The sequence below is a fragment of the Halichoeres trimaculatus genome, unplaced genomic scaffold (assembly GCF_033239565.1).
Source record: "Halichoeres trimaculatus isolate MK-OKI-2021-1 unplaced genomic scaffold, fHalTri1.1 fHalTri1_scaffold_2, whole genome shotgun sequence".
Lineage (NCBI taxonomy): Eukaryota > Metazoa > Chordata > Actinopteri > Labriformes > Labridae > Halichoeres > Halichoeres trimaculatus.
In genome coordinates, this window is record NW_027437180.1 from 17,886,486 (window position 1) to 17,900,559 (window position 14,074).

Here is a 14,074-nt window from a genome sequence, read left to right on the forward strand (position 1 = left end):
GTGAAAGCAGTTTGTAGAAACTGTGTTGCAATGTATGCAGCACTACAGACCTGGAAATTTCACCTTTAATCAGGTGAAGTTTTTTTCCACCTGACAATCCTGAGATGTTCAGCTGTTATTATTTGAGAGTGCTATGAGAGCAGTGACCAAAATAAATAAATAATTGCTGAAGCATAACCACGCTGCTGTTGCAATGCAGTTACAACTCGGTAGATCAGTAGAAGAGACAGGCTCACTGGTGCCGCAGTGATCACCCAAATTAAGAGAGCCAACAGCAGCGTTTGAATCCCCAACACAATCATGCAGCATCCCAGACCATCCACCCAGAAGCTCCACGCAGGTCAACGCAAAGGTCACTCATAAAGAAGTAAACTTCCCTCAAAGTTCATCCTAGCAGCTGCAGAGAAACAAAAACATGCTTTAATTAGATGCTCAACTAATTGCATAATATCTCCCATGATGCTGCTGGGGGAAGTGAAGCTGAAGGAGGAGAGAGAATGCTGCCTTTGTTGCCTTTTTGCTAGCTTTGGCTCTTCTCTTCTTTTGAAACCAGCAGCTTGGTTTCCTGTCTGTCCTCTAAACACAAAATGAGCAGGAGGATTTCAGCACAGCAGGTGTAAAAAGATGGCACGCATAAAGAACGGAAAAAAGAAGAAAAAGGAAAGGGAATAATCTCACAAAATACTTTTTGGACCTTTCTATGACATTGATCACACTGGGATATCAATTAAAATGTGCTCTTTCTTTTTTTTTTTTTACAAAAACAGTCACTGATGAAGTTAAAAAAAATGGCACAGATGATGTTTTGCAGAAAGGCACTGTATGTTGAATTTCAATTCCAAATGCAGAAAGAAGCAACATTTTCTACCGATGCCACAAACATTAGATGTTGAGCACAAACTAAAGAAACTTGTGTTTAAAGTCAGTATTTTACAGAGTATTTCTCCTGTTCTCACACAGTTTGAGCTGCAGTCCCTTTGAGCTGAATGCAGGCAAACTCTCTGGTTTTGGGTCAGCACTCACAGTTTATCACAAACAGGATAAAAGGCCCAACATCTCCCTTCCCTTAGTGTCCCCCCAAACACCGAACAGAATAATGAGTAGTAAACAAGGGGGGAGAAGAGGGGGTGTTGAACTTGAACTGAGGGGGTGACAAAAGAGGGGGGTGTCTCCACAGAGACCGAGCAGAGCAGCTTCAGTCACATGGTTCTGGTTTCCATTGAAACCATTTGGAGGAGGCTTGAAGCTCAGCCTTTAGTACTAGTTTTAGAAGCCAATGGAAGCAACATGAGCAGAGTCCGACAGGACGGGGAAATAATGGCCTCCAACCTCGAGCTTAATGAAACAGCGTTTTTGGGACTTCATAACCAGGACACGAACACAGCTGCTCTTTTTGGTGGGTTGTATTCTCTTGTATGAGTGTAAATATCATTGAACTGTCAGCATAGAGTTACTGTATGGAGGATGTTTCAGCTTTTCCTCTTAGAGAAATTACTGTTTAATTATTTCCCTCTTCTGCTCAGAGTTCAAAGTCTTTAACATTGTCATCATCGCCCTGGCCTGTTGTATCCTCACTGTGACTGGATTGTACTGCATCACTGCCTGCTACAACCGCACCAGGTAGGGCCTGAATGCTCCCTAAACTAAATTGTTCATTCAAATCCTCAGTTTGAAGGCAAGAATGTCTTCAAAGCACTGTGAGCTCTTTGTTCTACAAAATTGTAAAACACACCAAAGTCATTAGTGCAATTACTGCCCTCTTCTTCACCAGGCAGTCAAAGAGGGCCCATTTGTATGAGAGTGCAGTGACCCAAGGCGAGCCAGCTGACCCCGTGGCAGTCAAAGCAGTGAAGAGGTCAACCAGCTTCATGAACCCTCTGGCCTTCTTCAGGAAACAAGACTCTGCCAAGGACAACAACAAGATCTATTACATCTACAGTAACCCGCTGCCTGTGGGCCTGAAGGAGGAAGAGGAGGAGAGCAGGACAAAAGCCAGGCAGGTACAGGAGGAGCAGACTCTGAAAATGTCACTTCCTCTGTCCATTGAAGAGTACGCCAGCGATCCCAGTACTGGAGTCATCCTGGACCCGCCCATTTTTTACATGCAGCTTTAGAGTCAGTGAAGGTAAGGCAGAGACTTGAGAGCCTGAATGGTCTAAGGTTTCTCAAGAATAACTCGTCTTTCACAACAAAGTAACTCAAGACGACTTTAGACTGGATGGTTGGAAGAGTTTTCAACAATGTGTATCTGATTTTTGATAATGCAACCAGTTGAAACCCTGTCACAACAACATTGGTAAGGCTTAGCCAATACTAACTGTGTCTTTTTTTGTCTCTAAAGAGAGGCACTTGTGTTTTGAAAGATGATGTACAGCACCCTCATTTTTTCCCATTGTAAAAGTGAAGCCAAAATACCTCCAGAATGGGCACTATCATGGGGTACTGGTGACAAATTTTGAAGCTAAAGCAGGCTGGAGGAGCCTTAAGATTATATTACACGTCTTCTTCTAGCCAAGGTTCACATTTAGCCCACTATCAAATAACTTACAAAACTTCACTTTCTCAGAAAATTAACACTCTCCTATAGATGAAGAGGACCAACGCAATGACTTAAAGTATTTGATTGTAATTTTTAAATTTGAACATTGTTATATCCGCTATGATGATGGTGTTGGCTTGTAAGACAGAGCCTGCAGCCAGACACTTAGGTGAGCTCTAAAGATTTTGGCTTCACTTCAGGGGAGCTGTTATAAAGTCAATGGTTTGTGACGTGTGCATGAGACTTTAAAAAAAAAAAAAAAAAAAAAAATGGAGATATTCCTTCAGCAGCTTGTGTTGTCCCAAACCCTTAAAACACCAGAGAATTCTAAAAGCGTAACGCTGTGCCTGAGTATGCTAGCAAACATGGATGTAAACAACATTGGACTTTTGTTTTGAAACGGTTTTTGCAAATGTTTTGTAAGCTATATATAAAAATACATTAAAAGTGTTGTTAGTGCTCAGTTACAGGGTAGATGCAGCAGTTTTTGGGGGTAAAAAAATTCTGAAAAGAAAAAACTTACCAGGCCATCTTACTGTACTATTACTGTGGGTTTCTGTAAATGTTTCAGAGGATACAGTTTAAACACTGAACACTGTGAAAAACATTTTACTTTTGCTGAAAGTCAGATATTAACTTAACACTTTTTATATCTTATTGTCCCAAGTTCTTGTGGGATTTAGCATAGTAGTATTTAGTAGAGCCAACAAGTAAAAATGGAATATAATATTTACAAGTAAGTTCAAGTTATCTGTTGTACCGAGAAAGAGCCTTTCCTTTCTTGGTTCTTTTCGTAGAAACCACCATTCTCATTATCATGTTTCTAGCAGGGAACAAACTAGTAAAATTTGTATCTGTATTTCAAAGTGACCATGTTTACCAGTTGAAAGACAGCATAAAGTAAGCTTGGATGTTTTGCACAATATGGAAGACATATTTGATGGTGGAAACTGAAAGATGGAGGACTGAACGTATGTACACCACTTGCTTCTTGTCCTCGAAGGCCACCATAACCTCACCTGTAAGAGTGGTGGACATGGAAGTGTTTCAATCTTGAATCTGACTGCTGGATATCCCTAAATGTCCCATTTCTCTACACTTAAAATTTGAAATCTTGATCTGAAAACACAGGTGTGCCAGCTGTCTGTATAAGACTTCTAGTGTTTTAGAGAGCTAACGATGTGAGACCCAAATTTAAAGCAACTCTATCTTAGTTTTCTTCAATGATCTTTAATAAAACTGCTGGTACGATGTGCTTTACAAAAGAAGCTGAAAGTGAAATACAGAGAAAGACATAACAAGTAAATGATCAGTCAGATAATTGGGAGTCCTTAGACGATTGGCTGCGTCTCTCTGATCAGCCACTCCAGAGCCTCCTTCCTGCCCTGCCTCTCGAGCTCTGCTCCAACCACCTCCCGGCACTTCCTGTGATACTCGTTCACCCAGTCCCGCTGCAGGACAGAGACCAGGTGTTATCAAGAGCTATCAAACAATCGAGAACTGTCTTTTGGCCTTTACAGGGAAATGGGAAATAGATTATTATAAGCTGACTGTTGTGGAAACCAACACATTGATGATGGAGTGTACTGCATTCAATGTGTTGTTATATTTTAAGGGTTTATCACATTTTCAATAAAGATCTTAAAGATACATTTTTAATTTCAACACAGTTACTCTGCCTTTCATCGTCTACAATCTTGGAATACGTTTTCCTTACTTCCTTCTGAGTGAGCAGCTCTGTGTTCATCATCTTGACTTGGATGGGAACCAGAGTTAGCGGCTCAAATGTCAGACTGCCTCTGTTTCTGTAGTTGTACTGAACACAGAAAAAAAGACACAGGTTAAGTCAAAGTTTAAAATCTCTACTTATTTAAAATTTCCATTCAATTAAGCACCTACTTTTGGTTTTGCTGGTACAACAAGGACCACGTTTTCAATACGAATGCCAAAAGATCCATCTTCATAGTAGCCAGGCTCTAGAAGAGAAGACACAGCATTCAAAGTCATTTGACATTTATGCAAATTTCTATTTCTGGCCTGCTGTTACGACAGTTATGACATTTCCAACATAATTCCATTACTAAGATATGATGTGGTATTTGCAAAAAGCATGTATCTAAAACACACCAAAAATCCTTTTTTGTTGCATTCAATGAATAGAAATGTATTTTAGTTGACATGCCGTACCATCGCTGACGATCATGCCTGCCTCCAGAGGTTCATCAGCGAAGGTCTTGTAGCTGATCCCACAGGGCCCCTCATGGACGTTGAGGAAGCAGCCCACACCGTGTCCTGTACCGTGAAGGTAGTCCAGCCCCGTCTCCCACAGAGCAGCACGGGCAAACGAATCCAACAGGTGTCCTGTGGAGGTAAAAATAAATGAATAAATAAAAAGCTGCATTTCACACTCTGGTCAATTGAAAAAGGCATCGTCGTTCAGGACACTAACACACCCCACTGTGTCTGTGCTATGCAAGGAAAATCTCCTGCTAAAAATTCTCCAGCTCTTCTTGACATCAGTGAAATATATCTGTGACCACACAAAATCAGCAATACTTCAGCAATGACATGTTTCACTGTTGACTACTGACTGTCAGAGGTTACTTTAAACTGAATAAATCAACTACTGTCAGATACACTCATGTACTTTACTGGTATGGTATGTTCTCTGTAAGATAAACGTGATGCACCTTTAGTTCCATTTGGGAAAATAGCAGCACTGACAGCTATGTGTCCCTTCAGCACATAGGTAAAGCATTCCTAGAAAGAAAACAAAGAAGTTGTTAAATTAAAAACAAAATGTGTCCATGTGTAACTCCAGATCTAAGGTAACTATGGTAAAATGTTAGTAAAGAAAGATTTAGAAGAAAAGAAGAATGTTTTTTATAGATCCTAAAGCCTTTTATGTGATTAAAAATTGTGCAAAGACAACAAATGACACCAATAGAACGTTTGGTTTAGCATTACAAATGAGAACGACATAATCTAAAGTCGATCAAACCTTTGAAAAAGCACATGTACCTTCTCAAAAGCATTGGGGGTCCCAAAGTGCATGGTACGTGTGACGTCAGTGGTGCCATCACTGCCAGAGACGGAAACAAAAGAAGATACTGAAGGCATGTGGCTAATACAAAACAAAACAGTTGCTCTGATTCCTGTTGTCCAAGAATCAACCATGGTAAGATAACAGTAATCTGAGTTTATACAATGAACACACTACAGTGATGGATCAGTCTTTTTACAATCCATGTGTGAATATTGTCTTATTTACATGTACTGAGCTCCAGAGTCAATCAGGTACACTTCAGTCAAAGAGAGGGTTCTGTTGGTTTCAGGGAGTGGTCTAAGGGACACAGAGAAAAAAAAAACACAGTTAGGTTTGAATGTACATCGATAATAAATCCACTTCAAATTAAAAAATAGCAACAAGGTGCAATAAGTTCACTGATCTGAGCGTGCGTCATGATCCAACTACCTGTAATGTATGATTGCTCCATTTGGACCGACACTGGAAATTGTGGGGAAACTAAGGCCAACAAAGTCTTTCTGTTGACTGAAAAAACACAGCATATTAAGGCAAACAACAACTAATCTTAAAAGTAAAATGTGAACACAGGTGTGTGATGTGTTTTGTGATCGTATAACAGCCACTTAATGGTGTCATAAATACTATTCTCATCACTTTAGATTAACACAGATATACTCTACAATTTACAAAACTGCTCTAAGCTGATAAACATTTTGGAGAAATAAACAAGAAAAGGTCTTCAGAAAACATTTTGCTAACCCTCCATGAACACTAGAGGGGGCCATTACTCCAGCAACATCACTATCACAACACATCACAAACGACATTCATCACTTTGCATTCCAAGCATGAAAACATGACATGAAGTTAAACAGGATGAGTGTGACAATGCAACCAGGAAAACCAACGTTTATTTTTTTTAACATTCATGAAAATAATTACCTGCGAAACTCTTCAGCCTTATCGGCAGCAGATATCTCGGTCACATTGCCTTTTGGAATCTATAAAACAAATCAAAACACAACTACATCGTCCAGTCATGCAGAAAGCGTTAAAACAATACCAGCATATCCTCCAGGTCAAGCCAGGTTACATATCTTCCCTCATAAACGTACTTTCAATGTCGGGCTTCTTTCCAGATAATAAACAGACAGTCATGTCTATTAATTTGTTTTGTTGAGGAATAATAAATTCCCTAACGGTTTCTGTAACTTTAAAATTGTCAAGCCTAAAAATTCATTTAAAACAATGTTCACAGTTCACAGTAATGTTCTCTCATTTGTTAAGCCAAAGAAAGCTCTGTGGTTAAGAGTTACATTAAGACTTCCCCATGAGAGGGACTTAACGTTGAAGTCACTGGAGAAATGTGATAGAAATACCTCCTTTTCCAGCCAAGCAAAGAGTTCACAGAGGGCCACTGCATCCTTGATCTGTGGGTGAAAGTGCAGGAGATTTGATACAGTTACAGCACTTTGTAAGGATGTCATAAAGTCAGTTATTGAGGAATAACAGAGCAGATTTTAGAGAGGTCCAAAGGTTCTTACATGGGCCATTTTCATGCCTTGAATCTCAGAGGCGTTCTTCACAGCCTTGGCAAGGCAGAGAGGTGTGTAGGGAATCTGTGTCCTGTTGGCCTGAAAAATGTCAGAAGGAAACTTTTACACCTTGAAGAAGCTAAAGAGCTAATTAGGTTTGTTTGAGCATAAAGAATCCTTCTGTTATTTTATTCCTGCTTCACCTACACAAGTTCTGGAAATAATACATACATGTTAACAATTTAACTATTGTAATGAACTTGTGGACAAGTGATGACAAAAACAAAACAGCATTGTAAGTTATACCTGAGGGAGAAGTATCTCAATATGCAGTCATGAAAGATAATAACATACAAAAAATCATCTGCTTTGAGAATCAAAACATTTCTAAAAGGTTAACATGCAGTACTATTAGCTAAATGTTAACACTCCCTTTCTGTCACACAAATTTCACATTTGGCCTCTCACCTTTGGGACGACCTGTGTGAGAGCACAGCTGGCTTTGTCGCAGATCCACACTTTGTCTTTGGGGCTGTGAGCGGCACAGATGGCTTGGAGCTCAGTGTACACTGACTCATATGGGAACGTGTGGATGCTCAGCTCTGGTTTGCTGGGGGAGTCCAGCTGTAGGTGGTCTCTTAGTGCGGGATTAGACAAACGCTTTAGGTCCACAAAAAGCCTGCAGAGAGGAAGAGAAGTTATGATCGAATGTTCACCCATGTGAAATACCTTGTCCCTTCAAGTGGGATTCACTTTAACACATTTTGTGAGCCTGTGATAAGAAGTTAAATTACTTTATTATTTTTTTTTATTTAGTTGTCATGTTTTCTAATTGTGTGTGACATTTATGCCTCAAAGGCCAGACTGTCTGTACAAGAATGATTTTCTTTATCATTTTTGATTATAAAAGCCGTATGACTGTAACTGCATGTTGTTAAAACTGTTACTGCAACCCCTGACAGGTCACCCTTGTAAAAGAAATCTCTGACGTTGGCATGAAAAAATAGGCTTTATAAAGTTATAAAAAAACATAATAACTTAATTCAAGGTGTAATCTTCATATCTGCTACCAGCATCACTGTGTTAAAAGGAACTGTGATTTAGACAACGTGTTTATGCATTGTGTTCCACCTCATTTACCTTATTGTGTTCAATCCCACAATGGCATAAGCGAAGAACACTGGGTTGTACTCAATGTCTGCACCTCTGAGGTTAAAAAGCCCTACAAAAAAGAAATAGTGGATTATAGTTTTTCATAACAACTGAGTTCAGACCATAAGAAAATTACTACATCCATGTCTCCTTATGTTGCGTGTTTAAACCCATACAGTAATACCTATCCTTAAGACATTTGTGTAATAACTGTTCAAAGCAGATATCTGTGTAGGATTGCCTGTTGTGATTTTTAGCATGGATTTTACATTAGATTATATTCTGTTACCTTTGAGTTGAAATCTGATTGCTCCTAATCTCTCTGTAAAAATTACAGGACAATCAGTGCAAACTAAAACTGTACTCAATTTGCAAATAATCTCAACATCCAAAGCAAATCATCAATGTCCTTGCATTTGTGTCATTTAGCTGTGTTTTTATACCAGGCTGTCACTCATCAATGGCGGATGCATGAGTTAATCCTCTTTACCATCCACTGAAACTCTCTGGTCTAAATGCTACTGTATGACAATCAGAATCAGCGTCATTCTAATTAACACAAACCCTCAGACCAAACAATCAGACACAAGAGCTCATTAGGCTCGCTGAACAAGGTGCTCGAGCAGGCATCTAGAGGGACACCCATGTATCCCTGGGTCCTTGGATCGTGATCTTCTATCAAAATGGACTTATGTAAGTGGAGTGATGTCAGTGTCAGTGAGGGCTGCGCTGCTGGTTTTACACAGTAATAAGTCATACAAAGCACAAGCTATTAAAAATAACTCTTAACTACAATAAAAGGGACACTGAGAAAGGAATTTGTTTTCATAGCTGGTTAATTCAATTTCTCAGCAACAGTAGGTCACATCTCTTCTGAACATCTCCACCCTTGGCCCCAGGGCTTATTAAACTCCACCCTGCATCTTTTATTTTTAAGAGTTGTCCACATAAGGACCACATAACTGATATAATTTCCAGTAAATTCTGTTAATCTTAATTTACTTGAGACCTCCATGACTGTGTTTAAAAGTCGCCTCCACAGAAATGAAAGGTACCACGTACATGCAATTTCGTCCAGCGCTGTGGCAACAAACCAGGTGACTTTCCTCTCTGTCATCTTGGCTCGTAGCTCTGTGATTTTGTCTGGCCAGGACATACCTGTGGGACAACAGCAATGCTCATCATTGGTCGCAAGGCACTGGAACAAATTCAATTTCCTTTACAAAACCTGTAAATCCAGCAAAAGTGCCACGTAACCCTGACTTTTTCCTTCTTAGATTCAAAGATTAAGACAGATAAAATCAGAAGCATTTGGTGCAATAAGTTCAAATTTTCCCTCATTTAAAAAAATGAAAATAAATGATAAAATAGTGTCTCCACTCTTCTTGTGTGATTTCTGCAGTAAACTAACTGTTAAAGTAATAATGATGTTAATCTGGTCTTGCACTCACCGGTGTAATCTAATCCAAGGGTGCGGAGTTGTGTGCTGGGTCTTTCTGGGCGGTCTGTCCAGATCACATCGATCAGGTTATCCTGCACGGCCACCAGGGAGTGACCTGCACTAGTCAGGGCCTTTGACATGTTCTTCCACTGATCTAAAATGCAATGTTAGATTGCTTTGTAAATTAAAAATTAAAAAATTATGTATTTCATAAGCAATGTGGCACATCAGGGAGATAAATGTTCATTGTTTGATATGTTTTGTTTCAGTGTGTCAGCATGGTCTACATTGTTTGTAACTGCAGCATATCTACAACTGTATCCTGGGAAGAGTACAGTATTTATACAGCACTTATTGCCAATATGAGGTCTCTTCTGCTGGTTGTGCTGAGTAACTTTACCATCAGCCAAATGGTAACACAACTTACCAGCAGCAATGATCCAAGGGTCGACTCCCACTTTGGAGTTTTCTGGCAGGACGCTGATCAGCCAGTCCTCCTGGGAAGGAGTCTCCTTCAGTCCTAAAAATGATTATAAAAAGAACAAAATGACCGTAGTCATTGACAAAATCTTTAAAAATATGTCATAATGATGACAATTCTTAATGTACATCAATTTGAAAGATTGATTGTTAATGGAAGAGGCTGTAAGGACAATCTGGAAAATTTAGTGTAGAGGAATAAAGGCTCAGTTTCTCATTAGCAGTAGCACCCACTGTTGTGAGGATGGGACTCTTACAAAGGTGTGTAATAGTTTTGAAAAACATGGAAGGAGGGCAGATCTGTTTCTTTTTTGTACCACTTTTCTTTGTTCAAGGTGAAATCAGCAAGAGATTAACTCCACTTAAGTGCACCACTGAGCGCCACAGGAAATCATCCTTGCCCGTGGCCATCAGACTGCCACAATCCTTAACTCTAAGTGTCTTTAGGTTTATTCTGGACTTATTAATTTAAGCAAAATGTACAAAAGTTATCTCTGTGCAGTATTTACCTCTGTGAAATAACCATAATTAGCTTTAGTATTTGTGCAATAACCCGCAATGTATGTCATTATTCTTATACCATACTTTCTTAGTAAATGTACATACTTATATTTTACACTTATATTCAATTTTGCTTGACACTTAAGCTTATATTTTGTACTTTTTTATATCTTATATTTGTGCTTTCTATATCTTTAAAACTTTTGAACTGGAGGAGCTGTAACAAAAAAGCAATTTCCCCAGGGAACCAATAAAGTATTTCTGGAAACTTTTAACCAGACTGAGTAAGTAGTGTATTTATCAATAGTTACGTAGAGTTATAATTTGAAATATGACAACTCTGTAAACTTTGTAAAATCAGCATGTAACGTAGTTTAGTTAGTTTAATTGTCTGCTATACTTAATACTACTCACAGCCCGGTGCTCTCTGCTCCATAATGTGTTAGTGTTAGTGAATCTGCCAACATTACTGTGCTCTCAGATTAGGTCATACAGGCCTCACTTACAGTCTAACTGAGTGATTTGTGTCTTTATCTGTGCTTTATCTCTAAAGCTACAGAGAAAGATATTATGCTGTTTAAAAATATGTTTTACATCTTTAATCATATACAACAGAAGTAAGAAGTAAGGCTTTACCCATTTTCATGAGGGTCCAGTTGTTGTCCATCTGCTGAGTGGCCTGGAGGAAATACCGTCCATCAGTCCACATTGCAGCATGTTGTTCTGTGACAATGGCTGTACCTTCACAACACAAAATACAAAAAAAAAATTGACATTTCCAAACACAGAGGGTTTGTTTGTTGGATTGATTTTCTACCAATGAAGAATAAATTGTTATGCAGGAACTTGGTGATGCACTGGTCTATTACTGTGAGCCTGACATGACAATGTGTTTGTTGTTCAGCCAGTTCTCAAAGCAGTTTACAGTATGTAAATGCCTTTGAAATAACAATAAAAATGGTCTGAAAGGATTGAGTCAGCTCCTTTCTTTGCAACTTGCACAAATGCCAGGATTGTAAGCAGCTCCTCAACAATAAAAAGTTGGCCACTTGACATGAACACTGTACATCCGGTGCTGACATAATCCTGTGGTAACTAAATTGAACATGACACGAGGTGATCACACTGTACCAGAGTTTTCTGCAGCTGCAACAAAAGTTTGGCTTCTGGTCAAAACAATTGCAGATATATTTCAACTTGGGGACTAGATAAACGTACCTGCTGAGCCATTAAACCCAGAGATGAATTCACGCCTACAGTCACATGGTGCAATGTATTCACTCTAATAGACATAAGAGGAGAGAAAGACAGAGACAGGAGAGAAAGATCAACTTCATTAACAATCAATGTGAAGTGGCCTTCAACAAGTCAAACATTTAAATGCCACCTTGGCTGATCTTCTCACATCACATCTTGAGCATGAAGAGGGAAAAGGGAGGAGCTGTTAGTAAAGGGCTGTAATTATTTGCGAAGGTCAGCCGAGATGATCAGAAATTAATAAGGGCAGAGCCACAGTAAATGCACAGAGGCAGCAGCTACCCAGCTGACAGACCACCAAATTCAGGATTTAAGAGGTCAGATATTAGATACCAGACTGAAATGTTTATTAGGCCGTGTTTAAATGTAAACAATGTGTGTCCAAGTGTGTGGTCTTACTAACCTGATGTGCATCCCCAGAAGGAATGATGTAGGCCTGTATTGGCTCGGTGAAGTATTTACAATTCTTCATAACCTGGCGAAGCTGCCTGAGCAGCTCTCCTGTGATCTTCGGAGACATACCGGTGTCTAAACAGAGAAAGTACATAACCAAACAATTTAAGATTTAAATTCAAGAAATAATTCTTAATACCACACTTGATATTTCCAAACAGACATAGGGTTCAATTTATCCTAAGATAGGCTCAATGTAAAAGGTTAAAAAAAATGGCTACTAGAAGTTTCAATATGTGTCACATCAAGAATTTTATAATGTAAGAAAATCAGTTTAACATTGAAATCCATTCATTTCAAATAACTAACCCATAAAACAAGGACTCAGATTTCCCTGGCACATACATATGAGACCCACCAATACTGTCCATATTACCTGACTTTTGTGAAGCCATATCTTCTTCGGGTGACTGTCTCAAGAAAGCGTCTGACAGTTTCTTACCTGACTACTGACGTGGAGCTCAAAGTCACAGTCCACACCTGGATCTTTAATCTTTAACTCATTAAGCAACCTTCACATGAGTTAAACATTAAAAGAATCGACCAATTAGCATGTCGGTGACCTATTTTACGTACAATCTCCAAACATAAAGACCAGGGGAAATTGCTGTGATGGATGCACTATCACAAGCCACATCAGTCGCTCATCGATAGATACTCCTGTATCCAATCAGGTTACAGAAGTCTACATCGATGAGCTCTCCTATTGGCTACACAACCCACATGCGATTGTTGTTTACAAGTGGGCATTGGATAGATTAGTTCGTATCTTACCTTTTTACTAGCATATGAGCTAACATAAAATTGAATTGCTGCGTCTAATGCTCTTATTAGAAACCATGAAGTTGCGTAGCAGGTGTTTTTGCTGTTATCTTTAGTTCATACGTCAAAGATATTAAGAGGGTAACCAACACACAATGACTGATTCATTCAGTGTGTCGTCGTTTCATTTTTTTGTAGTGGGTGTGGTACTACGCTGGTTAGAGTTAAAGTAATTGCTGTGTTGCTAGCGGGAGAGTTATTCTGAATTTTTTGCTGCAACTGAACACTTCGTCTCAGCTTAGATAACAGATATCAATTGTTACAGGCTGTAGGGTGACCAAGCGTTTTCCCGACTTGAAAACAGTAAACACCCGTGCTCACTCTGAACCACAGGGAGACGTTTACTTTAGCTTCGCACACCGCCCCTAGCTAACGTTAATGTCCCCCCAAACACGGCGAGTGAAATGCTGAATACACACCCCGTGGTTTCGTCTTGGAAACTAGGTTGTTGAGTCAAATTCGGCTCGTTCCTTTACCAGCTTGGACCTTGTGTTAATTTACAAAACAGGAGGCTGCCATTTCGGTGTTGACGTTTGCGGTCACGTGACTGCAGTTTCTTCCAGTAGACGCTGAGAAATGCAGACTTGCCTCTTTTCTTATAGAAAACCCTGCATTATGCTCTCCGTACGCCTAAGATAATGAAACTTTATCTACACGTCAGCAATTATACCCTATGTTATAGAGCCACACAGCAAGTTGTTGAGGAAATTCCCGTGCAACAGTCTCACAATAAAGAGCGTGAGCCAGTGCACTGAACCACGTTTTTATGACTGAAAAGAATAACGAACACAACAGATTTCAAATCAGTGACGCAGCTACCTGAATATCCTCCATATCTTTATAATGCCTTTATTATACCTTCACTT

At 39.4% G+C, this 14,074-nt stretch overlaps 2 protein-coding genes across 3 annotated transcripts; one reads left to right on the forward strand and one right to left on the reverse strand.

Annotated features, from left to right (window-relative positions):
- Window positions 1–1,240: 1,240 nt before the first annotated feature.
- LOC141807474 (uncharacterized) lies at window positions 1,241–2,857 on the forward strand. Its single transcript, XM_074693533.1, has 3 exons — window positions 1,241–1,396; window positions 1,524–1,620; window positions 1,772–2,857. Exons 1-3 carry the CDS (start codon window positions 1,288–1,290, stop codon window positions 2,112–2,114), a joined length of 549 nt encoding a protein of 182 aa, XP_074549634.1. The 5' UTR covers window positions 1,241–1,287; the 3' UTR covers window positions 2,115–2,857.
- An 892-nt stretch (window positions 2,858–3,749) lies between these two features.
- xpnpep1 (X-prolyl aminopeptidase (aminopeptidase P) 1, soluble) lies at window positions 3,750–13,779 on the reverse strand. Of its 2 annotated transcripts, none has more exons than XM_074693510.1 (20): window positions 13,628–13,779; window positions 12,337–12,461; window positions 11,895–11,958; window positions 11,313–11,417; window positions 10,123–10,215; window positions 9,706–9,849; window positions 9,317–9,412; window positions 8,243–8,324; window positions 7,571–7,781; window positions 7,112–7,201; window positions 6,947–6,997; window positions 6,510–6,568; window positions 6,015–6,092; window positions 5,811–5,882; window positions 5,561–5,621; window positions 5,230–5,299; window positions 4,727–4,900; window positions 4,439–4,515; window positions 4,257–4,355; window positions 3,750–3,990 (listed from the first exon to the last, which is right to left on the reverse strand). In XM_074693510.1, exons 2-20 carry the CDS (start codon window positions 12,451–12,453, stop codon window positions 3,871–3,873), a joined length of 1,863 nt encoding a protein of 620 aa, XP_074549611.1. In that variant the 5' UTR covers window positions 12,454–12,461; window positions 13,628–13,779; the 3' UTR covers window positions 3,750–3,870. The 2 variants fall into 2 exon arrangements, with proteins under 2 accessions (XP_074549611.1, XP_074549621.1); XM_074693520.1 differs by lacking the exon at window positions 13,628–13,779 and adding an exon at window positions 12,829–13,007.
- Window positions 13,780–14,074: the final 295 nt, after the last annotated feature.

Excerpts from the sequence above, each read along its gene's own strand:
- LOC141807474 (XM_074693533.1), top strand. The coding sequence starts at position 1,288 with ATGAGCAGAGTCCGACAGGACGGGGAAATAATGGCCTCCAACCTCGAG. Across the intron at positions 1,397-1,523 it reads GAACACAGCTGCTCTTTTTG|AGTTCAAAGTCTTTAACATT; the intron begins GTGGGTTGTATT and ends TCTTCTGCTCAG. Across the intron at positions 1,621-1,771 it reads GCCTGCTACAACCGCACCAG|GCAGTCAAAGAGGGCCCATT; the intron begins GTAGGGCCTGAA and ends CTTCTTCACCAG.
- xpnpep1 (XM_074693510.1), bottom strand. The coding sequence starts at position 12,453 with ATGTCTCCGAAGATCACAGGAGAGCTGCTCAGGCAGCTTCGCCAGGTT. Across the intron at positions 9,413-9,705 it reads CCTTGGATTAGATTACACCG|GTATGTCCTGGCCAGACAAA; the intron begins GTGAGTGCAAGA and ends GTTGTCCCACAG. Across the intron at positions 6,093-6,509 it reads AAGGCTGAAGAGTTTCGCAG|TCAACAGAAAGACTTTGTTG; the intron begins GTAATTATTTTC and ends GTGTTTTTTCAG.